The 25,746-nt window shown below is 43.5% G+C and overlaps 1 protein-coding gene across 2 annotated transcripts in view; it reads left to right on the forward strand.

Moving 5' to 3' along the window:
• Positions 1-25,746, forward strand: part of STK32C (serine/threonine kinase 32C) — a 165,084-nt gene that overhangs the window by 98,007 nt on the left and 41,331 nt on the right. For both annotated transcript variants that reach the window (XR_014564894.1, XM_083741104.1), the window contains exon 2: positions 51-106. Coding sequence is in view for 1 of the 2 variants with exons in the window: in XM_083741104.1 (XP_083597230.1) it covers positions 51-106 (56 nt within the window). In the remaining variant the exon portion in view is untranslated. The remainder of the gene's footprint in view (positions 1-50; positions 107-25,746) is intronic.

Raw genomic sequence — 25,746 nt, forward strand, 5'->3', positions numbered from 1 at the left:
TGGTGGGAAACTAATGAAAAATGACAAAACTTCTTTGTCTTTTTTTGCAGTGAATTTTGATCACTTCCAGATACTTCGAGCAATTGGGAAAGGAAGCTTTGGCAAGGTAAGAGAATAGTTTGTAATTTGAGTGTGGGGAGGGGGAGCAATTAAGTGCATTGTAGTAAAGATAAAAGGAGGTGTTCAATTAACTGTTTGCACTTGCACAAGGATTACCCCTAGAGCAAGGAGATATTCCTTCCCCTTTCCTCTCCCGTCCATGCCCCTCACTGTCTGCAAATCTGTTCTGGAGGATGGGAGGAACCTCCAGAAAAGATTGGGGGGGCATGGAGGGGGGGAATGATCTATCCCCATGGCTTGGTTTGCCCATCATAGCAAGCCAAGTCTTGGCTTCGCTGCCCAACTGAACTGAAAGGTCCAGGAATCATAGAATCATAGAATCATAGAGTTGGAAGAGACCACAAGGGCCATCGAGTCCAACCCCCTGCCAAGCAGGAAACACCATCAGAGCACTCCTAACATATGGTTGTCAAGCCTCTGTTTAAAGACCTCCAAAGAAGGAGACTCCACCACACTCCTTGGCAACAAATTCCACTGTCGAACAGCTCTTACTGTCAGGAAGTTCTTCCTAATGTTTAGGTGGAATCCTTTAGGAAGGATCAAAGTGTCTGTGATTTCCACCCCAGGAGCAAACATATTTGCACACTCATGCTAAGTCATGGGTTGGCTTAGTGTTGTGTGTAAACACAACTGATGTGGCTTATATAGAAACCACAATACATATTGCACTGTATAGCAATAAAATCACAAGGTAAAACATCACAACACACACAGTGCAATCTGATACATGTCCATCCCAAAGTCCCTTTGAGTTCTAGAAGTCCATATAGCAGCTGAAAAGAGGGTTGATTTCATGGGCTTGGCTGTATTATCAACTGCCTGCTACTTCCGAACCTTTGAATCAAGATTTGGGTCATATTTCAAATCTCTTTTTAAAAGACTTTATTTAGAAAAGCGACTTGGCCCACGTCTGATTGTCTTAATTTTAATTTTGACAAGCTCATCTCTCTTCTCTGGCCCTGATGAATGTATTTGAAACCAAAAGACATTATTCCTCTACTAATCCAAAAATAATCAGGGAGCTTAAGGTAAAAGTGCTAAGTGTCTTGGAACCAGCTGACTTGCAATGTGCAATTTATTCAGTGACTCATAGAATGGGTTATGGCTCATGTGTATGAGTTGTTATTTCCATTACGATCTGTGTAACCTTTTAATTCATTGCCCAATAAAAGGAGCTAATGAAATGCAGTCTGTGGGTTCAGGCAGGTGTCAGAATGTGCAAAACTCTTACTTTTACTGAATATTCCTGTAATAGTATGCTACTGAAATAAAAAGCTGTGCCTTATCCATTGAGCAGGTATATAAAAAGGCACACATTGAAGGTGCACATTAATTTAAAAGGAGTATACCGAGAGAGAAATAATGACCCGACAGAGGTTGAAAATACATGTCCTTTTCAAAATCTAGAAAGAAAATCCATCCGGGCATAAATGTTTTAACAGCTAGACTTTCCACTTTAAGCAGAGTTGTTCAAACCCAGAAAATGCAATGTAACAGATTCTTACCTGTGACTGGAGGTGTGAAATATTCTGGACTGAAGTGTGTGCTTTAAAGGTATCTTTCAGGTTTTTAAAGCAGTCATCTACTTAAACCCTGTGCATCATTCTGCTTTGTATATGTATATCACCACCCTAAACAATCCTGGAGGATATCTATTTAGTACGACAAAGTCAGATAAGAGCCATCATTTGGAGACTCACTTTTTTTAAAAAAATAACCACAAGATACATCTGTGCTGGAAATAAATTACTAAGCGGCAATTATTCTGGAAATCTTAATATCAAGTTTATCCACACAGATTGCCGCTGCCCCCCCCCCACATTCTTGTCTTGCTCCTTTGATAAGATGGCTCAGTCCTACCCTCAAAGTGCCCCATTTAAGAGCCTTCTGTTAGACTGTTCTGGCAACAAAACCACTATGTTTGGTGGGTGGGAGAGGGAGGTCTGGGCCAACAGAATGGAAGGCTGGTTGAGTCAGCAGAATTGAGTAGAGGGATTCTGTCACTCAGTGCAACTCTCCCAGCCTTGCATTGGGGTTTTGGTGACTGCAGCCTTACTTGTGAGTAAGTCTCATAGAATTCTCTAGAACTTACTTCTGAGTGCACATTACTGTTAGTCTGAATCTTATACCTCGTGGACACAGTGTACTCATATAGGGACAATGCTATCTCAAGCTGTTTTCATTATGTGTAGTTCAGTTCAAAAGTACTAATTCACCACAATATAAACATGGCTGGCACCAGGACACACCATCCTGGGCCCAGAGAAATTCAGAAGGAGTACTTAGTGTGGTGGGTTTGAACTGAGAAAGGGAAGGAATACTCAACTCTGCTTTCCACTCTACTGAAGTGGCACATGTCACTTAGCACAGGGGCATGTTTTGCAAGAGTGGAGGGGGGTTTACCACCTTTTTTCAGAATTGTCATCGTCAAAGTGTTGCCGATTGAGGGGTCGCCAACGTGGTTCCTTCCAGATATTGTTGGACCAAAACCCCCATCACTCCCAGCCCGCACAGTCAATGATCAGATATGGTCAGAGTTGTAATGCAAAGCCATGTTGGCTAACCCTGTAATAAATGTGACACATCAGTTTGTGAAACCCCCTTTCACACATAGCTGCAGAGGAAGGGGGAATTCTTCCCTACAGTAAAAAAAAACTAAGCTGTTGTGGTTTGGGGTGGGGGGCTTGGGGAGGAGACTATATTGGAAATACAGAGGTACCTCAGGTTACAGACACTTCAGGTTACAGACGCTTCAGGTTATAGATTCCGCTAACCCAGAAATAGTACCTTGGATTAAGAATTTAGCTTCAGGATGAGAACAGAAATTGCACCGCGGCGACAGCAGGAGGCCCCATTAGCTAAAATGGTACCTCAGGTTAAGAACAGTTTCAGGTTAAGAACGGACCTCCAGAATGAATTAAATATCAACAACAACAACAACAATATATTATTATTTAGACCCCACCCATCTGGCTGGGTCCCCCCCAGCCACTCTGGGCGGCTTCTAACAAAACACTAAAATACAACAACCTATTAAACATTAAAAGCTTCCCTAAGCAGGGCTGCTTTTAGATGTCTTCTAAAAGTTTGGTAGTTATTTTTCTCTTTGACACCTGGTGGGAGGGCATTCCACAGGGCAGGCGCCACTACCAAGAAGGCCCTCTGCCTGGTTCCCTGTAACTTGGCTTCTCGCAGTGAGGGAACCGCCAGAAGGCCCTCGGAGCTGGACCTCAGTGTCCGGGCAGAACGATGGGGGCGGAGACGCTCCTTCATGTATTCTGGACCGAGGCCGTTTAGGGCTTTCAAGGTTAACCCAAGGTACCACTGTACATTTCTGGCCTGGTTATGGTAGGGTGAGAAATGTTTGCGTATGGGCCCTGCCGATGTAGTCCTGGTATCAGAGATGTACCTAGGTCCCCTTGGGCCCCTGGCAAGGAGCAGTATCAGCAACCCCCCCAAAAAAAACCACCACCCCATAACTTTACCATAATAACCACATTAGAATTTAGTACATTTTATGTGACCCAAGTACTTGAAGTGTCCTGAGTGAGAGCAAAGTGAGGAGGAAGGGTGAAACTATTTGCATTCCTTTGTGCCACAGTGCAAGACAGACAAGAAGCTACTTCCATGCTTGATCTCCCCACAACAGCAGTGGCATGTCACTACACACAAATGCCATACACTCCATCGTCTGATAGGTGGCTTTTGCACTCCCAGTGGGGGTCAGTATTGCCAGCAACTGGGTGTGCCTCTGCCTGGTATTCATATACATGGAAGGGAGAAGTGGTTCCCACATTGCCTGTGTTCAGTCTTGCATCTGTAACCTAATTATGTTTTAGCTGAATGGGCTTTTTCCAAATAGTTTTAGAAATGCAAGATACAGGATTTTTTCCTCCTTTTACAAATTCACTAACCCAGTTAGAGTGAACACATGTCTCTTCCCACCCAATATATTTATCTCCTCTCTGAGAAGGAGAAACAAAAAATTGTCGTTCTAATTTTGGACCTTCTACTAAAGAATATATAAATTCTGAACAATGATAAAAAAGATTAATTGACCAGTTCACACAGGATTCAGCATTTTCTCAACTGCTCTGCTTTTGTCCCACATGATCACTCCTTGCATGCCCCAGTTTGCAAACAGAGGTATGGATACGTTCAGCAATGCTGCCACTATCATGGAAACTGCATGCTGAGTGCAGTGCATGTTTGTGTGCTTTTGTTTGTTTGTTCATGTGGTGGTATGTTTGGGGACTTCATGGAGAGTGATTGCATGGAAAAAAGGGACTGGGAATACGTGTGTGTGTAAAAAGTTTGTAGCTATGGTTTTGTGAGCACTATCTTAAAATGAAAACGGTATCTGAAGAAGTGTGCATGCACATGAAAGCTCATACCAATAACTAACTTAGTTGGCCTCTAAGGAGCTACTGAAAGGAATTTTATTTATGTATTTATTTATTTTATTTTGTTAAAATGGAAATATATGCAACTCTAATGGAGTATATTTCCATCAAATTAAAATTTCTATTTTCCTAAGAGATCTACACATCTTTTAGTAAGAAACCTGTGAATGAAATAGTATAACCCACTCCAAGTGCACCTAAATGGTACATTAATACTTAGTGACAGCACGACCATTTTCTCTGCCATCTAGAGCAGCGGTTCTCAACCTGTGGGTCCCCAGATGTTGTTAACTACAACTCCCATCATCCCTGAGCTCTGGCCTTGCTAGCTAGGGGTGATGGGAGTTGTAGTTCAACAACATCTGGGGACCCACAGGTTGAGAAAGGCTGATCTAGAGAGTCACAGGTTCCCCATTCCTACTATAAGGCATGGCTGTATAGAAAAGCAGAGTAAGGACAGGAGAAATCAGTAGTCCGTGCCACTGAGATTTCATTGAGATGGGCTTCCATATCTGGTATCCTTGGTCAGGTGTTGGGGCACCAGTGCTGAGGTGGGGCAAACTGCTGACACCTGCCCGGGGACATGAGGTAGATGGGTATAGCCACCATTTACATTTTCAGCAATTCCTCCTAGGTACTGTCACTCTGGGACATTGTAGACAATGTAAATGACAGCTAGACCCAGCCATCCAATGCTTCTTGGAGCATTGGTGCTGCCACAGTGGCTGATTACCACTCTCAGGTAAGCCCACCAGGACATATCAGTAGAGGAGAAGATCCAACAGAGTGAACCGTTCACTTTAACTTGGAGCTGGCCCTGGATTTAGTGCATAAATAATTGGAGCATTTTGTTCGTTTATAAAACTACTATTGCTAAGGGTGCAACTCAGTAGGTAGAATTATAAATTTGCAGCTGCTGGATGTGAACATGGAACAGCTAAATTAAATTAAATATAGACATAGTTGTTGATAAAATAATATGCATTAAACAGAAGCCAATTGTAAGATTTATTTTTGCCTGCGCTTCAATATTAATCTCTCTAATCCACGCTCCTCAAAACAATATGTGAACCAAAATGCAGCTGTCCTCTAAAACTCACACTTTTCTGAATTATGAGATGCAGTGTCCCAACCCAAACTTTGTGCAGAAATATGTATATTAGGCAAAAGTGTGCATAAAGAGCATATATTCGTGAAAATACAAACGTACAATATATTAGGCAACAATGCTTCAGAAAGATGTTTATTAGACAAAATTGCAAAAAAATATGTATATTAGGAGAAATGTGTACAAACAAAAATGATAAGGGGTGTGTGTGTGTACACCACAACCTGATATGGAAAGATTATGATCTACACACAAGATAGGAAAAAGTGAGAAACTGAAACTGATACAGGCATACCTTCCTTGTACAGTGGTACCTCAGGTTAAGTACTTAATCCATTCCGGAGGTCCGTACTTAACCTGAAACTGTTCTTAACCTGAAGCACCACTTTAGCTAATGGGGCCTTCTGCTGCTGCTGCTGTGCCGCCAGAGCACGATTTCTGTTCTCATCCTGAAGCAAAGTTCTTAACCGAAGGTAATATTTCTGGGTTAGTGGAGTCTGTAATCTGAAGCGTATGTAACCTGAAGCGTATGTAACCTGAGGTACCACTGTATTTAAGCAATCATGCACTGGAGAGGAACTCTCATTTTCTTTTCTTTAACTTTTTTTTTTAGCAGTAACATTTGCTGTTCAAGTAAAAGAACTGCCTGTGTTTTTAACTGATGCTGGGCATATATGCAGCAAAGCCAATCACACTTACCTGGGAGCAAGGACAGAGTCACACATCCATGTTTATCATTTGATAGCTGCAGCATAAACTGATGACATACAAGTGTGAAGTGGCTGCTACCCAGCAAACACCACAGAGAACTGTTTTTTGGGGGGTTTTTAACCATCTCTTCATTCTGTGGTCGACACGTGCAGCCGTGCGAGTCACTTACAGAGCAGTCCTATGTCTACTCAGAAGCAACCCTTCACTGAGGTCAATTGGGTTTACAACCAGTTAAGTGTTGATAGGACTGCACCTCTTAAGTGGCAGCTGATGAACTGAATCAACTGATGGGTGAATCAGCCTCAAATTCTACCAATTTCCTCGTTTGCATCCTCTCCGAGGAAGATGGCTTTTGCATGACCTTCCTAAGAAAGGCTCACGTCTAATGTAGTTTGCTGTTCAGAAGTAGTTTAACCTTATGATTGCATGGCTTTAATAATTCACAGAGCTTGCAGATGAGAATGACAAAGCTTTAATCTACTTATATAAAGGTCACCGAGGCCTACACTGTAGAAATACTGCAAGTACAATCAGTTTCGAAAATGTCTCGGTATCAGTTCCAATTAGATTTATTTTATTTTTTTGCTTGACAGCAAAATGTACGTATGCTTTCTCCTTTTTGCACTACTTTAGAATAAGCTCTTGCTTTGCAAAGTAAGCATGTGCATGCGCGCACGCACGCACGCACGCACGCACACATGCGCGTGCGCGCACACACACACACAATATCGCCATACATAAAGAAACCAATCCACACAGTGAAGCTATTCCTGATGTAATACAAGAGCATGGAGCACCTGCTATATTTTACTTACTCCACCCATCAGATTGTAGAGGATTCCACCTCTGGATCACCATGAGGTGTGATGTCTCACTGCTGGACCACCAAGCTGACCCTTTTCTTTTCAATGGGTAGAATTCAGCATAGTTCTAAGGAGATCTTTCCATCAGCATATCAGCTTGCCAGCTGCAGCAATCTCCCTTCTCCTCCCCCCCCCATGCACTGTTCTGGGTTTCCCCTCAACCCCCCTGAGCCAATCTTCAGGAGGGGTGATGGGGGTATGCAGGGAGAAAAGGGGGGACGACAAAAAGCCCCATGGCACTAGTAGAAGACTTTGCACTAGCTTCTGCTAGCAGGAGTCATGAGTTGAAATAGTTGATTCCAGCCCAATTTGTATATCTGCTTCAAGGTGTAAGATCCCATTAGAGGGACCCAGAAAATTAACATGAAAGCTCAGAGCTTGGGGTCACCAATATAGGCCTTCACTGGCATCTGGTGAGCTCCTACTTTTCTCACCAATTGCTATGGTCTCACTGGATTCCCAAAATATCATTGACCTATAACTATGGGCCAGTAAGTTTGGATGAAATGCCCACAAAGGGACTTATCAGAACCTGAACTTTTAGATTCTACTGATTCAGATAAAAGATGAGTTCTACCACTGTCACAGCTGAAACCTCATAAGTTACAATGACACCTCATTAGCAACAGTATCAGTTCCACAGCTTCCTGGCAGTACAATATATCTCTCTGGCTTCAGAGAGAAGTAAAAGACCACTTCCCCCCTTTTACACAGTTAACTATTTACAAACCTAACAGTTTTTATAGCATAGAAACATCATTACTTATATATTTCTCCTCATAAAGATACAGTTTCTTCACCTAGCCCAGCAAGATTTGGAGGGCCACATTGTTCTCTACCCCTGGCCTAGAGCCATCGGTTTATGCAGTGAAGAAGTTCTATACTTTCCATTCAGTCTTCTACTCCTGTGTAGAGAAATCCAAAAAAGGTCTATGAGCACCTGTGGACCTGAATAAAAAACTCCTTGCTGGCCCACGTAAGCTGCTCTGAGCTTTTTGCTGGAAGAGTAGAATATAAATTACATAGCTAATCCTTCCCACAGCCTAGTTCTTCAGGGCTTCTCCTGGCCCAGTCATCTTTCATTTTAAGCCTAGATTACAATGAGGAACATCGCAATCCACAAAAGGCTTTACCCAGGCACACATGTTCTTGAAGCAAGCTGTTTTCCGAACAGAAACAGACCCTGTGGAATGTGCTTTGATCTATAGATCAGCTGATTGATTATTAGCTTTTGGACTCAGACTAGGTTTCTTGAAGTAGGATACATAATAAAAACAAGATTTTAACTTCAGTCTCAAACCACGGATCATGGATTTATATTCTAAAATATCCTATCCTGCAAGTCAGAAATTCAAATTCTACAACAACGTTCTTTGTTCTGGTTGCTTTTCTTATAATCATTTGTAATAAAAATCTTGTCGCACTGAGCCTGATAACATGATGGCAAGAGAAAACCTGATATGTAGACATAGGCTAGGCCAGATCAAGGGCCCAAGGCAACTAGCAGCAAAATATCAAGTGTGTCTATTCAGATATAAGTCCCTTTGACTTAAATGAGGCTTGCTGTCTGATGAAAGTTTGCAGCTTTAACATTCCTTCCCCCCCCCTTTAGTCTGATCACATGTGGAGTAATAATATAATCACACAAAAACATCTGGAGTTGACAAGCACAATTTCCTTCAGTTTCATTGCTTCCTTCCCTTTACAACCGTTTGGTCTAGACAAACACAGCAGAATGAAGTGGGAATGAAGTGATGCTGCTCTGAGCTGTGGTCGTGTGTCTACTATGCACATTCACCTTCAAACTTGTTCTCTGCTGCTTTTATGAAATTATTTTGATTGGGCTGTGGAGATAATGCTACTTTCATTTTGTCATATTTTTGTTTCATGAGTGTACTGGACTTATTGTTTTCAAAGGTCATGGGATGTCTTAAACTGTATTCTTTTATAATGTCATTGTATGTTGCTTAGATTACATACTATGTTTGCAGGCATATTAAAATCGTTTACATAAATACTGTATTTTTTGCTCTATAAGACTCACTTTTCCCCTCCTAAAAAGTAAGGGGAAATGTGTGTGCGTCTTATGGAGTGAATGCAGGCTGTGCAGCTATCCCAGAAGCCAGAACAGCAAGAGGGATTGCTGCTTTCACTGCGCAGCAATCCCTTTTGTTGCTCTGGCTTCTGAGATTCAGAATATTTTTTTCTTGTTTTCCTCCTCCAAAAACTAGGTGCGTCTTGTGGTCTGGTGCGTCTTATAGAGCGAAAAATACAGTAATATCTATTGCTCAATAATGACCTGGTTTTAATGCAGGTGGATAAGAACCAAACTGGTAAGAGGCATATGATGTGGTTGAAAACAGGCTGGTGGTCAAGTTCTGGAGTGAGCAAGTAAGTATGCAGGGAGGCCAAATTATCTTCTCTCAGGGACAACTCAGACTGAGGAACCAAACCAAGATCAACATCTCAGCTGGGCCCCTATTGGTTCCTCAAGTCTGCTGAAGGGCAGTAGTACTAAATCTGGACATATCACACAGTGCAGCCAAGAGCAGACCAATAGCTCCTTCTTCCATGGTGGCGCAGGGAGCAAAGGTTTCTGTGCTGTGTTGCCAAGTCTCTGATTCAAGGCTTCTGGCATCTTACACAAGTAACAAGGAACAGTTTTCATTAACTGCCTCCCATGGATACCTGTTTCCCAAGCAGGTACTAGCAGGAATCCAGGTCACCAACAGTTGGTATATACTAGGCAATATGTATAATTATCTTTGAACATTTGCACCTTTATTTCCCATTAAGCATATAATGAAACTGATAAAAAATAATTAACATTATGACAAAGCTCTTTCCCTCAGATTAGAAATTGCCAGGATATAATGCCATACATTTAGACCACATGTTTTACAACATTCTTTGGGGAAATAAATTTCGAACCACTGAGAATCAGCTATATTAAGGATTTCAATTCCAGGAGGCATCGTGGCATAGGCTAGTTATAGATACCATCTGTATGTATTCCATACATAGTTGAGTGTTAAGTACTCATGTGAATAGAATTGCATGAGGAAGAAACTGGGTCTGTACTTGCTGCCGCTGCCTCAATCTTCACGCCTCTATCAGCTCAGATGCCTCCAAGTAGGTCTACTTGCATGTGTTAAATGCTCATATGAATCGACTTCTGCTGAGGGTACCCAGGTCAGTGTGGACTTGAGGCACAGGGAGGGATGAATGACTATCTCAAATTTGGTTTCTCCCACATTCTCATTTTTCCAGTATTAAGTTCCATTCTCCATATTTCCACATCTATCTGCAATTCCTTTTAGGGAAAAAAGACCTCATGAAAATTCTTCAGTATTTTAGACTGAGTTTCTCCTAACGTACACATCTTTGTATGCAATTCTACCTAATATACACATTTTTACAAAGTAGTTTCCCCTCATATGATGTATTTTATGTTGGTTTCACTAATATATGAATTTTTGTGTGACGCTTTAGTCTAGTTTTGGCTGGTACCAGTTAGGTAGGTTTGCCTTTAAATCCAAACTGAATCAGATTTCTCTCTCATCCTTGGGCATAGGTCAAGGCCAGTAAATACAGTCCCATCTATTCAGGCAAATCCAGACAGAAAATGTTTCATTTCTTCACTGGAGCAGAAATCAGCTTTGCCCTCATTAAGTTTCTGTTGCTGCAGTTTCTTTCAGCAGCCTTAGTTTAAGTGCAGTGTGGAAATATTCTGTTTTTGAATTGCTTTGTGGAGCCAGACCTTTGTCAGTGGCAGTTAGAGAGGATGAAGATTTAACAATGAAAATCTTGACCTGTCTGACCTCTCCTTTCCTCATATGAGTGGCTGCCTTTTGTGTGTGTGTGTACCTGGGCCCTCACTTCTCCCCACTGTATTCCTAAGCAGATATGTGGCAGAAATAGACAAAGGCCACGCACCACTTCTCTCTATTTCTAGGATGGGGGAATTGGTGGCAGCAGCAGAATTAAATACTCAGAATAGAAACTAAAATTTGGAACTAAAGCTGCCCATGCCAGAGCCTTAATACCTCGGGCAATTAAAACTAGACTGGCATCATTCCTAAAAAGTATGGGAGTAATCTCTGCCCTTGCACAGAGATTGTACTAATAGTTTGAGACGCCTCTTTCCAATGTATATGAAATGTTGGCTTGGATCCAAAGATTCCATTGAACAAATGGAATTGCCTTCCATTCATGCTGGGGAAATCTCTGGATCCAAGCCAGTGTAATTCTACAGCATTGAAAATATATTCTATTTCTATGAAAAATATACTTCTGTTGAAAATGGAATCTACATCAAAGAAGACAAGAAGAGTCCTGCTGGCTCAGATCAAGAGCCCATCTAGTTTAGAATCCTATTTTCCAGAGTGACAAACCAGGTGCCTCTAGGGAGCCTGCAAATAGGACATGAAGGCAATAGTCCTCTCCTGTTGTTTCTCTCCAGGAAATGGTATTCAGCATCGTGTTGCCCTTTGAACAAGGAGGCTGCATTTAAAACTGTCAAGATTAGTAGCTGTGGATAGAGCTGTGCTCTGTGATGCCCCTTATAAACCCACCTAAGCTAGTGACCAAAGGGACGCGGGTGGCGCTGTGGTCTAAACCACTGAGCCTAAGGCTTGCCAATCGGAAGGTTGGCGGTTCGAATCCCCGCGACGGGGTGAGCTCCCGTTGCTCGGTCCCTGCTCCTGCCAACCTAGCAGTTCAAAAGCACATCAAAGTGCATGTAGATAAATAGGTACCGCTCTGGCGGGAAGGTAAATGGCATTTCCGTGTGCTGCTCTGGTTCACCAGAAGTGGTTTAGTCATGCTGGCCACATGACCCGGGAAAACTGTCTGTGGACAAACGCCTGCTCCCTCGGCCAGTAAAGCGAGCGGAGCGCCGCAACCCCAGAGTCGTTTGCGACTGGACTTAACTGTCAGGGGTCCTTTACCTTTACCTTTAAGCTAGTGACCACCACCATTTGTTGTGGCCACAAATATGTACACCAGGTTAAGAAGTCCTGACTATCTCGAATCCATTAGTAATTCCATAGGTATAAGAGATGTAGAGGAGAAAGATTGTTATCTCTATGCATTTTGTCTATGTATGATTTCATAAACCACTCTAAGGCACCTTCAGACTTTTTCCCCTCCACATGTTCAAAGAACATGTGAGGGTGTTGCAGGGGCTCTGATGTGCCTGCTGACTCTAACCCGGTTAAACATTGAGCAGGAAAAACCAAAGGGTGAATCTTCATGCATTCAGTGAAACATACTAAGAATCCTCTATAGAATCCTTCCCTGTTTTCACTACTGCATAGAGGACTCTGAGTTCAGCCAAACACCTGAAGATGCCTTCTATAGACCCTGTCACTCAGCACTTGAGGTCAGGGGATAGGAGACACTGAAACCAGGCCTGGCATATACATCATCATCAGGGAGCAGGGCTATCAGAGAGCTATGCACTATGACCCCAACATCTGTTAACTTGGTTTGTCATCACTGCCAGTGTGCAAAACTAGGCTTTTTGGCCCTATGAGCACTACTTTCCACTTATGTACATTTAACCCCCTTCTGCGGTGTTGTTGCCCACTTACTCCATTTGGAGATCCCTAGAATTCTCAGCATGAATTTATCTGCACGGCTATAATATTTACCACATTTTAACACTTGATTGCAGGGATCAACACTGAAATGGATTGTAGCTTCATCGACAAATTATAAGGCAATCAAGTATTAATATCTCAAATCCATTTTTCACCTGGCTTTGTTCCTAAATCTGCTGATCAAATGACATTTAATAATTGCGGGCAGGATTGGGTCAAATTAGCAAGAGTACAGGCAAGCAGTAGGCAATTGTGATTTGTAACATGAACTTAAGGCTTAATATTCCCAATGCTTTCTCTTTTGTCTGTAAAATAGGAATGATTTCCTCATCAATGTGTAGTTGTTTCAATCTAAGTGCAGGCTATAGAGGGTAAATATTTGATTTAAGCTTTTAGCTGGAATTCAGCTTGCAGCCCGAGTTCCATATTCATTTTTTAATAGGTGCAGACGGGTGGATCCAAAATAGGCTAGGCTAGACAATCTCTGTTGGCAGCATTCTCATATTCTCTAAATCACACACTCTTTCATTAGAAGTTAGAAAGGCAGGATTTTAGAAGCCCTTGGTACCATGGATGAGGTGTTGGAGGAGGCTATTTTCACATGGAAGGAGCAAAGGAAGCTGCCATATACCATTGGTCCATCTAGTTCAATAATCCCTACAATGGCTGACAGTGGTATTTCAGTGGTTCAGACATGAGTCTTGTTCAGCCCTCCCTGGAGATGCTGGAGATTGAACCTCGGATCTTCTGCATACAAAGCATATCATCTATTACTGAGCTGTGACCCTTCCCACAGCAAGTGTGGTTGGATCCTGAAGCAAATATGGAATGGTGATCTCAGTTGGCCTCTAAACAACTCACATCCTGATGCATTGGTGCCCATTTGTTGATCTCATCACCACCCATCCTAAATTCTCCCCCCTATCTCTCACATTGCATGGGACATCATTTTCTCTTTTCTGAAACCACTTTTCCAAGCTTTTCCCTACTCAAGAAGGCAAAGTAAAGAGAGTCTGGCCCCAAGGTATGGTCTGAAGGCTCATGAGGCCATCACCTTGCAGAAGCTAAGCAGGTCTGGATCTTGTCAGTGGATGGGGAGATGACTACATGGGAACCACATGGATGCCACCTTGGGGATGGAAGAAAGGTGGGCTATAAATGTGAGAGGATGAATGAGTGAATGCAAAATTAAACTGGGAAGTCCTGGCATAGCTTATTTATATAGCTGGCATTGAAAATAAGACATGTGAGAGCTCCTGAAGCTCCAATGGAACAGGGTACCTGACATGATAGCAGGCTCCAGGCCAGTGAGTCAACTCTGGTGCTTGGGTGCCTTTTGCCCACCTCCTTCATGGGCCTGAACCTCCCCGCAACCAGCTGTACAAGCTGGTTTCTGAATTCTGAATGGAATCATAGAACTGTAGAGTTGGAAGGGACAATATTCAACTTGTACTCATTACTGGAAGTTACCTGTCATCTCTCTGTCTGTTTGATTGACACAGTCTGGTCTGTTTTACTTTGAAATGGGATCTTTGCGCACTGAACTTTGAAATTCTGAAAAATGTTAGCATTTCAGGGTTGAGTTGTGTGACATGGTAGCTGTTGGAATTTATGACAGCCCCAGTCATCCATGCAGGAAAGCTGATTTTAAAGTTCTCTCTCTCTCTCTCTCTCTCTCTCTCTATATATATATATATATATATGGCAGCCATAGTCCTCTTCAGTGTCCATGCGCTGCTGAGCAGGAATTACAAGGCCACTTCAGGGGGATCATCAGATCCGTGATTTCATTTTGTACATCAGTACTGTGGCCAACAGAAGAATACATTGGGAATGTAGAATTTGAGTGTGGCACAACGGTTGAAATGGCCAAAATGTGAATCATCTCAGAAGCCCTTACTGCACCTGCCTACAAGAGTGACCATGGCTTAGGGGTATTGTACATATTTTGCTTGCAAAACAGTCTCAATTCAATTAAGATAGGGCTGGGAAAGATTCCTGCTGGAAACGTTGGAGAGCCACTTCTGGTCAGCATAGTCCAATCCATTGTAGGCTGGCAGAAAAAATTCTTGCCAGTCATAGTTAAACCATGGAACACTCTCCTACAGGTGGCAGTGATTGCCACCAACTTGGATGGTTTTGAAAGACAACCAGGTAAAGGCTCTCAATGGCCACTAGCCATGATGGCCACTCCACCATCAGAGGCAGCATTCTTCTGAATGCCAGTTGCTGGGAACTGCAGGAGGGGAGACTACTCTTGCCCTTACTTCCTTTCCATAGGCGGACTTTCCATAGGCATCTGGTTGGCCACTGTGAGAACAGCATGCTATGCTAGAAGGACCATTGTCCTGATCCAGGAGGTCTTCTTACTTTCTTACTTGACCTGAAATAGTGCAAAATTCAAATAAATTTAGTGGCCTACTCTTTCACAGTGAGTAGCAAAGAAAAATATTCTAAACCCAAAGACCTAAAAAGGGGCTTGCCAACCGTGGGCACATTTGCAAATCGGAGAAATTGTTGTGGGCACAACTCCCTTCCCCAGCTGTAGCACCCCTGTAACTGCCTCTGCAATGCAGTTGGTTAAAGAAGGCTTCTTTCCAGGCTAATTTCACTGGGCAGATGGGACTCTGGCGAAACATCTGCCTCTATGGACACATGTGTGCCTGCAGACACATGTCAAAATAGTTATCGGTCCCATGGGTCCAATTTATCTCAATGACTCTTCCTTTGTTTTCAAAGCGGCAAAGATCAGAGGGATGGGGAGAGAAAATGGTGGGGAGGATGAAATCTGTCCCTTCTTTTGTGACGCGTTCAATTTAGACATCCTCCACACCAGGCTTCCTCAAACTCGGCCCTCCAGATGTTTTGAGACTACAATTCCCATCATCCCTGACCACTGGTCGTGCTAGCTAGGGATCATGGGAGTTGTAGGCCAAAAACATCTGGAGGGCCGAGTTTGAGGAAGCTAGACTGCTTCCTGCAGGACCATCCTCCTTCCCACCCCCTTTCTGAAAAACAGTCTTGTGGCTGTGAATGCTCATCCAGCTGCATCTTCCAGCTTGCTCCATCCCTGGGCCCAGCCCATCGCTCAGACTCCCACCTTCCTCTCCTCAGGTCTTACAAGTGTTCTGTTGGGCTGCCTCAGAGAGGAGGATGGTGAGGGAACCAAGGGGAAAGAAGATGCTGCTGCTTCTTTTTCACACCTGTGGGGCTGTTACCATAGCAACTGTATGTGAAGGAATGATGGGATCAGCATTGATTACCTCAGCACCCCAGATTCACCAGACTGCAGTATTTACCACAGCGAGTCTTCATGCCCTTCCCCTGCTTCGATGAAGTATACTTCAGTGTCTTCTCACATTTCTAGTGCCACTCTGGTCCCTGACGGCTGGGCCGCAGGCAAGATCCCCACCCCCCCAGCTCTGCTTGCTGCGTTGTAGCTTCCTCCAGCAATTTCGTGCTGATTTGGCTGTTTGAGAAAGCACTAAGGGAAAAGAAAGGGGGTCAGAATGCGATGCCTCTCTCGGGAGGAGGAATGCGAGTTCATGCCAGCAAATGGAGGGGCTGTACAGCGGAGCAGACTGAAAACCGCAAAGAAAGAAAAAGTGGGACTTGGCTCTTATTGACTTGCTGTCTAGCTCTGTGGTAATAAGAGCAAGCATAAAATTATAGAGCATAAAATGTTGTTAAATAATTTAAAGTGGAAAAGTAAAGGGAAGCTTCTGCTACAACACATGATATACTGTACAACTGTCAGCAAAACAGCTTCTGCATCAGGAGTGCTTCAGGGCTTCTGAGTCTTTAGAAGAGAGCGATTTGGGATTAAACAAAAAAAAGTTCACCCTTCGCTTATTTGCTTAACAGCCCAAGCCGCAGCATATTTAATCAAAAGCAAATCCCACTGTGTCCAAGCGGACTTGCTCCCTAGCAGTTGTTGATAGCCTTGCAGCCTTAGTGCAAATAAATGAGGCAACATTTTACCACCATGGAAAGGCCCTCGTATACTCCTGGTTCTCAAAACATCTCTCTCTGCAAAGATGACAACCACAGTTGCACATCACACTAAGCCAAACCATGGCTAAGTGTGTCTACTCCCAGAGAAGAACTCATACCTGCTTTGCTCCTGTAGCTCAGCACTATAACTAATGCAAGGACTGTATTAGTGTGCCATCTGAACCCAGGACTGTTTTTGCTACATAGTCTGGTTAAGGAGAAGAGACCTTCACCATGACCCCATGTTCAGAAGACATGCTAAGCCAACACTTGGGTTTACTGTCATTCTGCTAATTTAAAAAGTCTGGAGGAGACGGCACATTCACACAGTAATTGTAAGCCATGCTCTGGCTTACCATTAACTGCAAACCAAGCCAGCATCAATGAACTTAAGGCATGCATGTATCTTTACTGCTGTGTGGTGCTTGTTGCTCTTATGGCAAGTAGCTGAAAAAGCAGGAGCAAATCTAAGGATCTAGATGGCTGCTGAGGTGCATCCAGTAGTGAACTGGGACACAGACTCAGGTAAAAACAGCATCCTGGACAACATCTCTGTTTTCCCATTGGTTTCTATGAAGGCATTTCAACATGGTAAAAGACTTGAGCTCTGACAGTGCATCTCACCTCCTGCTGTGTCCTGTTCTGCTTCCTCCCCCTCTCCTCCTCCTCAGTGCTTTGTGAAACTAACTAGTAAACTCGTATAGATTTCATTTCTTTGGCCATTGGCTCCGATTGAAATGGGTGATGGATTGCTAGGTCAGGGAGGTCCCATTTTCCAATGTAGATCGGCCCAGTTTATTCATTGCTTCCCTATGTGTAGGAGGAGTGTAGGAGAGAGAGTGTACATGGCTCAGACACTTAACAGCTTGAGATTTCTCCCTAGACAGCAATGAGTGGAACACTGTCTTTTTGTCTCACTGCTTATGTTTGCCAGTCAGTAAAAAAAGTGAAACACACATACCCCTCCCTGGACCCATCATTAGTATTTCTACTGGGAGCTATTTTGAAGCAGATTTTTTATGAAACGCTGCAGGAAGTAAAGTGGTTTTTATTTTTAAAAGGTTTCTGGTTAAAAGAGAGAGGAAGAGAGAGGGAGTGGGAGAGGGAGAGGGAGAGAGAAGTGAATATCTTCAGACCTTGGTTGCAATTTGAAACCAGCTTGTACATGGCACACCCTTAGTTTTAGCAGAACTTGATTACTTAGGATAAAGAGTGAGCAGAAGCCTTCTATCACAGGTTCTCCAGTTCAAATTTGATCTTGGCCAGTGGCATCCTAGGTACATGCCTTAGACCAGGGGAAGAGCAGTAACTCTGTGGTTGAGCATCTGCCTTAGACACAGAAGGTCCTCTTCTGGCATCTCCAGGTAGGGTTGGGAATCCCCCTTGCCTGAAATCCTGGAGAGCCACTGCCAATCAATGTAGACCAGTGTTTCCCCAACTTGGTCTTCAGTTGTTTTTGGACTACGATTCCCAATTATCTCTGACCACTGTCTAGGGATGATGGGAGTTGTAGTCCAAAAACAGTTTGGGAAACACTGATGTAGACAATAGGTAGAGGTAGATGGGCCAATGGTTTAACTCAATATAGGCAGTTTCCTATGTGCTTATGTTCCAGGGATGAGAAACTGCTGGCCCATGAGCCAAATGCAGCTCATGCAGCCTCCACATCTGGCCCAAGTCCTGGACCTTCCTCCCCAGAGAAATTAAGCTGGAAAGCAGCCTCCCATGGGAGTCAGTGAGAGGCTATTTTCAAACCGAATTGCTGTGCAGAGGCCACTTTCAGGAAGCAGTTGTACCTGGTGAAGGAAGGGTAATCTTCTGCTTCCTCTGGCTGCAAATCACCCCATACATGACGAGGCTTGAAATCAGCCTTCCATGGAGGGCTGTTTTCAAGAGTTGGTCCATGTAACTCAGTATTAGCTATACGTCCTGGTAGCAGGTCTCCGGGGTTTCAGACTGGAGTATTTCCCATCCCTATGTAGAGATGCCAAAGATTGAACTCAGGGCTCTTTGCATTCAGAGGACGTATGCACTCTCCTGTTGAGCTCCAGCCCTTCCCCAAGGAATAGGGAAAGTGAAAAACACAGACTTTTCAGTGGCCTGAGCGAAATGACTACACTCTGTTCTGAAGCTGAAATGTCATAGTTTTATCACAAACTTGGCATGGACCTGAATCTTTCTTAGCAATCTCAGCAGAATGCCACAGATTAACTCACATGGAAATTTAATTGCTCCCTCAGCCCATGAACGCCTCCCTCCAGAGCATTTGCGGTACATTAGTGGTGTTGCACAGGAGAGCCTCCATGTCTGCAGCTCAGTTGCATAAAAGTAAAGAAAACTCCCACTTGCCACCTGAGACTACACACATTTCACTCGCTGTTTCATCACAAGAGGTTTAGTGAATACAGAGTAGGGCACATCCAGTCTCTTTCCTTGTCCTGACTTGTGCTTTTACTGTCCCAGAAGCCAGGGAGGGACAGTGTTTCAGCCGCTGGAAGAGAGGGGAATGATGGCTGCTCTGTTGCAATTGGACTGGAAAGGGATGTCTTTATCTCACTTGGTAAAATATCATTTTGCCACATTTAGCTGCCTTGTGAAAACATCCATCTTTATCAAGATGGCAAAGGCCAAGTTGCTGAGTGAGGTCCCCAGAGTCCTGTCCCGACTCACCTCAGTGCTCAGCACCTCATTCCTACATCTCTGTAGCTTTGGTTGTGGAAGGCAGTGAGCCACTAAGGGGCATAAGAGGAGGTGGGTGGGTTCCTCCTTTCTTATCATTTGCCCTGCAGGATGGGGATGTCAAAGAGCCATTTCCCCACATTTCAGCTTCTTGCGGTTTGGGGGCAAGTGCTGAGGCAGATGATATTGTGAGTGTGTGCTTGCGTCCTTGGGATTCAGGCCTAGGAAGTGGGTAAAGTGGTCATCCTTTGGGGGAACAGAATAGCTGAGCTTGCACTTGACTTTCCCTCCCCAAGATGTTTTGTATGATTAATGTTTTAAAGGCTTCCCATTTGGTCTGGGACTTCGGACAACAGCTTTCTTGACCTTTGACTCTGCTGTAACATCTGGATCCTGTCTCAGTTCTGACCACTGTCTATGACTCAGCCCAGATGAGAAACATTCAATTTGTGAGTCATCAAGTGTAGGGAAATGAAGAGCTTACCTTCTTATTTGAACCAGCCCTTCAGGTCACATCAAAACCCACGGTAATATTTGTCTCCTATGGCGGATGAATATTTGGCATTTTCAACTCTCTCAGGGCTTCTTGTCTGAAATGTTGTTTCCCAAATATAGATAGATGCTTTTCAAAGCCAGCCATTTAAAATCTGTTTTGTGGTGCTCTTCATTGACCTGAACAGTGAATGCTTTGTACAAGATGTGAAGTGAGAATAAGTGGTGCTTAGATTTACTTTTTAGTTGCTTTTCTTACGGCACGTACATTTTCATCTGATTGTAAGCTTTTAATTTTCTTTTTCAAAGGACTGGAAGGCTCAGGATGAGATAGGTAAACAAATCCTACATGGGCTACCTTCACTAACACTATTCCATTGTCTCTCATCTTTGTAGTCGGCTTGGATTTTGCATGCTATGAATTAAACAGTTATCCAGTGGTAGCATTTCCCTCTTTTTGCTTCTCCAGCTCCTATGTAAGGTGAAAAGGAGAATTTTAGCTAAAACAGTGGTTCACAAACTGCCTCCCATCTCCCATGGGCCTTTGATGAGAGACCACTTAATGGGTTTTTTTCTAGAAACTTCTGAGCTAATGAACTTTATAGACCACAGTATCACTTCTACCTTTTGGAAGCTGAAATCCATGTGTAATCCATGATACTTAATTTTAAATTATATTTTTAATGCTTCTTTTATTTCTTGTATTGTATTTCATTGTCTTGGAAACTGCATTCCCTCAAATTATGTCAAATTCATATTCAAATAAGTATCTTTCACAGATATGCCTCAGACTACCTGAATAAAACTCACAGTTTGGGACCCCTAAGTTAAAATATCTCATGTGGGTGGTGGGATCAGATTTATTTATTTCCATTTCTGTCTTGCCTCATTTCTGAAACACAGGGCAAGTGATAACCATTGAAACAAACATGGAACTATAAAAGCCAAATAGAATGCACATGTTTTAAAAAAGATGTACATAAAAACTGATTAAATATACCTTACTTCAACCTTTGCCAACCTAGTGCTCTCCATAAATATGCCTGACGTCAGGGCAGGGCTCTTCAAGGAAGCCTCAGTCATGTGTTGGTCTTACTCCTGAGTATAACAGCTAAACAAGACGTATGGTGAACAATGGTTAGTGTTCACCAATTTCTCTTATGGCTATCTGGTTGTCAGGAGACAGAGCCGTAACGTTTGATGTTGCCTGTTTCCCTTAATCTTTGAGGACGTTGTTCCATTTCACATCCACAACTTGTCTCTGCAAACCAGCTTTACATAAAAGTCGCCAACAAGCCATTTGGATGCAGCAGAGGTGCAGCTCTCAGAGCTGCCCACCTGCAACCAAACTCTGTCTTTGGCAGCTAGCAGATGGAGCAGTTGCACACTGACAGTAAACCAGAGACACAGCAAAGTGCAGTGGATAGGGCTTCACATGAGAGAGATGTTAAGAAGGATATGAGAGTGCTATGATTTTTAAAATATTGTGAATTGTCAGCAGTAGCTTTGGGGATGGATGGATGGAATGGGAAAGAACCTTTAGCTGCTCTCTTCTTAATAATAATAATAATAATAATAATAATTTATTATTTGTACCCCGCCCATCTGGCTGGGTTTCCCCAGCCACGCTGGGCGGCTTCCAACAGAGATGAAAAATACACTAAAATGTCACATATTAAAAACTTCCCTGAACAGGGCTGCCTTCAGATGTCTTCTGAATGTCAGGTAGTTGTTTATCGCTTTGACATCTGATGGGAGGGCATTCCACAGGGCGGAAACGTACTGGGAGCCAATGTAGGTCTTTCAAGACCGGTGTTATATGGTCTCGGCAGCCGCTCCCAGTCACCAGTCTAGCTGCCGCATTCTGGATTAGTTGTAGTTTCCGGGTCACCTTCAAAGGTAGCCCCACGTAGAGCGCATTGCAGTAGTCCAAGCGGGAGATAACCAGAGCATGTACCACTCTGGCGAGACAGTCTGCAGGCAGATAGGGTCTCAGCCTACGTACCAGATGGAGCTGGTAAACAGCTGCCCTGGATACAGATTTGACCTGTGCTTCCATGGACAGCTGTGAGTCCAAAATGACTCCCAGGCTGCGCACCTGGTCCTTCAGGGGCACAGTTACCCCATTCAGGACCAGGGAATCCTCCACACCTGCCCGCCTCCTGTCCCCCAAAAACAGTACTTCTGTCTTGTCAGGATTCAACCTCAATCTGTTAGCCGCCATCCATCCTCCAACCGCCTCCAGACACTCACACAGGACCTTCACCGCCTTCACTGGTTCTGATTTAAAAGAGAGGTAGAGCTGGGTATCATCTGCATACTGATGAACACCCAGCCCAAACCTCCTGATGATCTCTCCCAGTGGCTGCATGTAAATGTTGAAAAGCATGGGGGAGAGGACAGAACCCTGGGGCACCCCACAAGTGAGAGCCCAGGGGTCTGAACACTCATCCCCCACCACCTGAACACGGCCCAGGAGGAAGGAGCAGAACCACCGTATGACAGTGCCCCCAGCTCCCAGCCCCTCAAGACGGTCCAGAAGGATGTCATGGTCGATGGTTCTGTTAATATAACCAATATATTGTTAACAGAAATGCCAGATCCCACTATTCTACACAACAGAGGTGTTCAAAGGACAGAGCAAATCTTTGGATTTTAGATTTACAGTGTGGTTCTCAGCAGCTGAGGTTTTGTTATCAAATAAGCCAACTCAGCCTGCTGTATACACATGTATAATTTAAAACATATCAGTTTATGTAACCCACCACAGGGATAGGTTACACATCCCTCTGTGAGCTTGATGTTTGAGCTGTTTACAGTTTATAGCCTGAAATCCACATGGCTGTGTTCTTTGCACATCCAGCAGCGGAAAAGCTGTAGGGAAATGGGAAATGTCTGGCCTGGAGTGGGGGAGCTGCTTGGGATGCCTTAGGATGCCAAGACTGAACTGTCGCAGAAAATGACACCAGTGATTCTCCCTCTCCATATGGTATAGATGGGTTGGTCTTACTCCTGAGTATAACAGCTAAACAAGACGTATGGTGAACAATGGTTAGTGCCACATGCCTCAAATGCAGAAGATCCCAGGTCTCAAAGTAGGGAGTGGTGCCACTTGAGTGCTCAAGCTTCAGCCTCAGGGGTTGGTTGAGTTAGGAATGTCCTTACCCTTGAGGGTTACATGCAACTGAGAGGATGAAAAACCATCATAGAGGCCACCAACAGTTGCTCAAATGAATTGGGGCTGGGTGTTTGCATCTGAGGTTCCAAGGCAAGGTGCCTTTGAGGGATCTAGGCAAATGAGCATTCAAGTTCCCATCCCGTGTGTTTTCCGAGGCCAGGCTGTTTTCTAGAAAGTGCTTCCTTTGTGTGCAAAGCACCCAGAGTCTCTGTTTCCCCTTATTTAAGAGCTCTATGTCTGCAAAGCATGAGGCTAGAGAGATACTGCCTCTTGCCACATGCCCAGTCTTCTGAGTTTGGTTTCCATGTCTAGCATTAAATACTGGGGATGGTGTGCTTTGATTGAGCACTGAGATATACCAGATCCTGTGCTCTGTTGGGGCAATACTAGCAAGGTGGTGGTTGGCATAGCAATGATTATTTCTTTATTGTAAAACCACTGTAATTGAATTCAATGGAACAGAAATTATTTGCACCTGGGCCTTACACCACCGAAGTTTGGGTGGCTGTGGACTGAAGGGGATAGGGTGCTAAGCCCTTTTTCTCCTTCTCTGTGTCACCCCTGTCCCTCCCCAGACTCTATCCTGCTTCAGGCATTCTGTCAGCAGAACGAGTGTTTCTGGGATATTTCCTTGACATCTCTTTCATGGTGGATGCATATCTGGTGATCTGCCAGCATTGCGAGACGTCCACCAGTTCCTATGGTTTCTCAGCCAGTGGCTCTTGAGCACTGTATAAATATTACTAAGCATGAATCTTAAACCTTTATGTTTCATTCGTAGTGCAAGATACCTTCCCAGATCCCAAGGGCAGAGTGTGGTTTCAAGCACTCTTTCTCCGACTTTGTTCCCTCGTGTGTAATAACAAAAGCTGTTGTTCCACTTCTCTGTGCATTTGACATATCACCCACGGTGGGATTTTCTGGACAATATGACACTGTCAGTCGCTCTGACTGAGAAATATCCTGGTAACATCTTACTCAGCTGCCACTTCGCAGCAGACACTGCCTCAGTAGCATTCCCTGAAGTATGTATGTCTTTAATGTATAATTTGTCATCTACCTCTGTGCACTCGTTTCAAAAAGAGAGAGGCATGATTGCGCAAATGGCACTGGCAGATTGCGACCCTTGTAGGAGGACTTTCTGTTGCCAGGCAGTGTAAGACGGCTTTTATTTATAACTTTAGCTTATCTGAGCACCAATTTGTTTGAAGCTGTCCAACTAGTGGCACTGTTTATTTAATGCTGTATCATTTCTTCTCCATAGCTGTAACGTCTTAAATACTGCTGTAGTTAAAGTTTCAGGATCACTGAAACCTTTATGAAAATCTGCCATGGGCAAATTATTTGACTGTACTGGTCCACAATGCAGAGTAACCCTCTGGTAAGGATGACACAGAATGAAGCTCTGCTGTTAAGGAGCTATCTGGAAACTTCTGATAAGAGCTAAATAACTGTGTAGACCACAGTATGACTTCTGCCTTTGGGAAACTGAAATCTATGCGCTATGTTTAATCATTCTATCAACTGGAGTATCCATATAAATTATAAAGCTGATCAGATGCCAAAGAAGTATGTGGCCATCATGTGGCCAAGGCAAAAGCAAAATGGTAATAAAATAAATTAAGTTATCTTGCAATCAAGTCTTCAGCAACTCCAAAACAAAAAAATTATCAAGAGATAGGTCAAGATGGTGCTTTGAAAGGTTTCCCCCCACTTTTTAAAAAATTGCATGATGATTTCACAAAATGCTGTAAGTCATAAAATGTTTACTTCTAATGTCACAAAATGTCACAAGTCACAAATCGTGTACATCTAACTGTAGCACTCAACCCTTGTGTTAATAAGTGCAATTATATTTTTGTGCCGTTTTAAATAAAGCAATTAACCAAGATCTTAGGGCACAGTTCTAACCTTTAAATGCTGCTTAAAAGTGGGGTTTGCTTAAGTTGTCATGGTTATTTTTCTAGATACCTTAATCTATTGTGGTGCTTTGCTTGTTAAAGAAGAGGATTCGGTTTGGCTGTCTCTGGCGATTTCTTGTGTGCTCTGTCATGCTCACATATTACAAGGACACAGACAGCACCATTTTGTCATACCCACTAGGTAACAGGGCTCTTCTAGGGATGGTGCAGCATTAGGTAAAGTGATGCCTATTGTAACATTACAGTTCAGCCCATGTAGCTTCATTTGCAGATATGTATTACCTGCTCCCCCTGGCTCTCCGTTTCCTCCAGGTGCAGCCAATACTAGTCTTACTCAGAGCATATCCATTGAAGTTAATAAACATGACTAACCTCCTCTGAGTAGAACATTGTCAGATACAACACTCTGCTTTTTCCCTCTTGTCGAAATTTAGATTTTAATCTACTTGGGAGCAGAGAGCTGACTTTTTAATATTTGCTTATGATATTCTTTAAATTGCCATGCTGGTGCCATAGAAATGAACAACAGGCACTTCAATACGGTCACTGTTCTCAGATGGGATTGCATCACATACCAGCAAAATTCAGGTTGCACAATTATAGTATGTTGAGAGGTCTTGCATAACAAACCGGCGTCCCCAAAGGACCAGGCTTTTTGCAGTAAGGAAAGTGAA

Source organism: Podarcis gaigeae, assembly GCF_964106915.1.
Source record: "Podarcis gaigeae genome assembly, chromosome: 5".
Lineage (NCBI taxonomy): Eukaryota > Metazoa > Chordata > Lepidosauria > Squamata > Lacertidae > Podarcis > Podarcis gaigeae.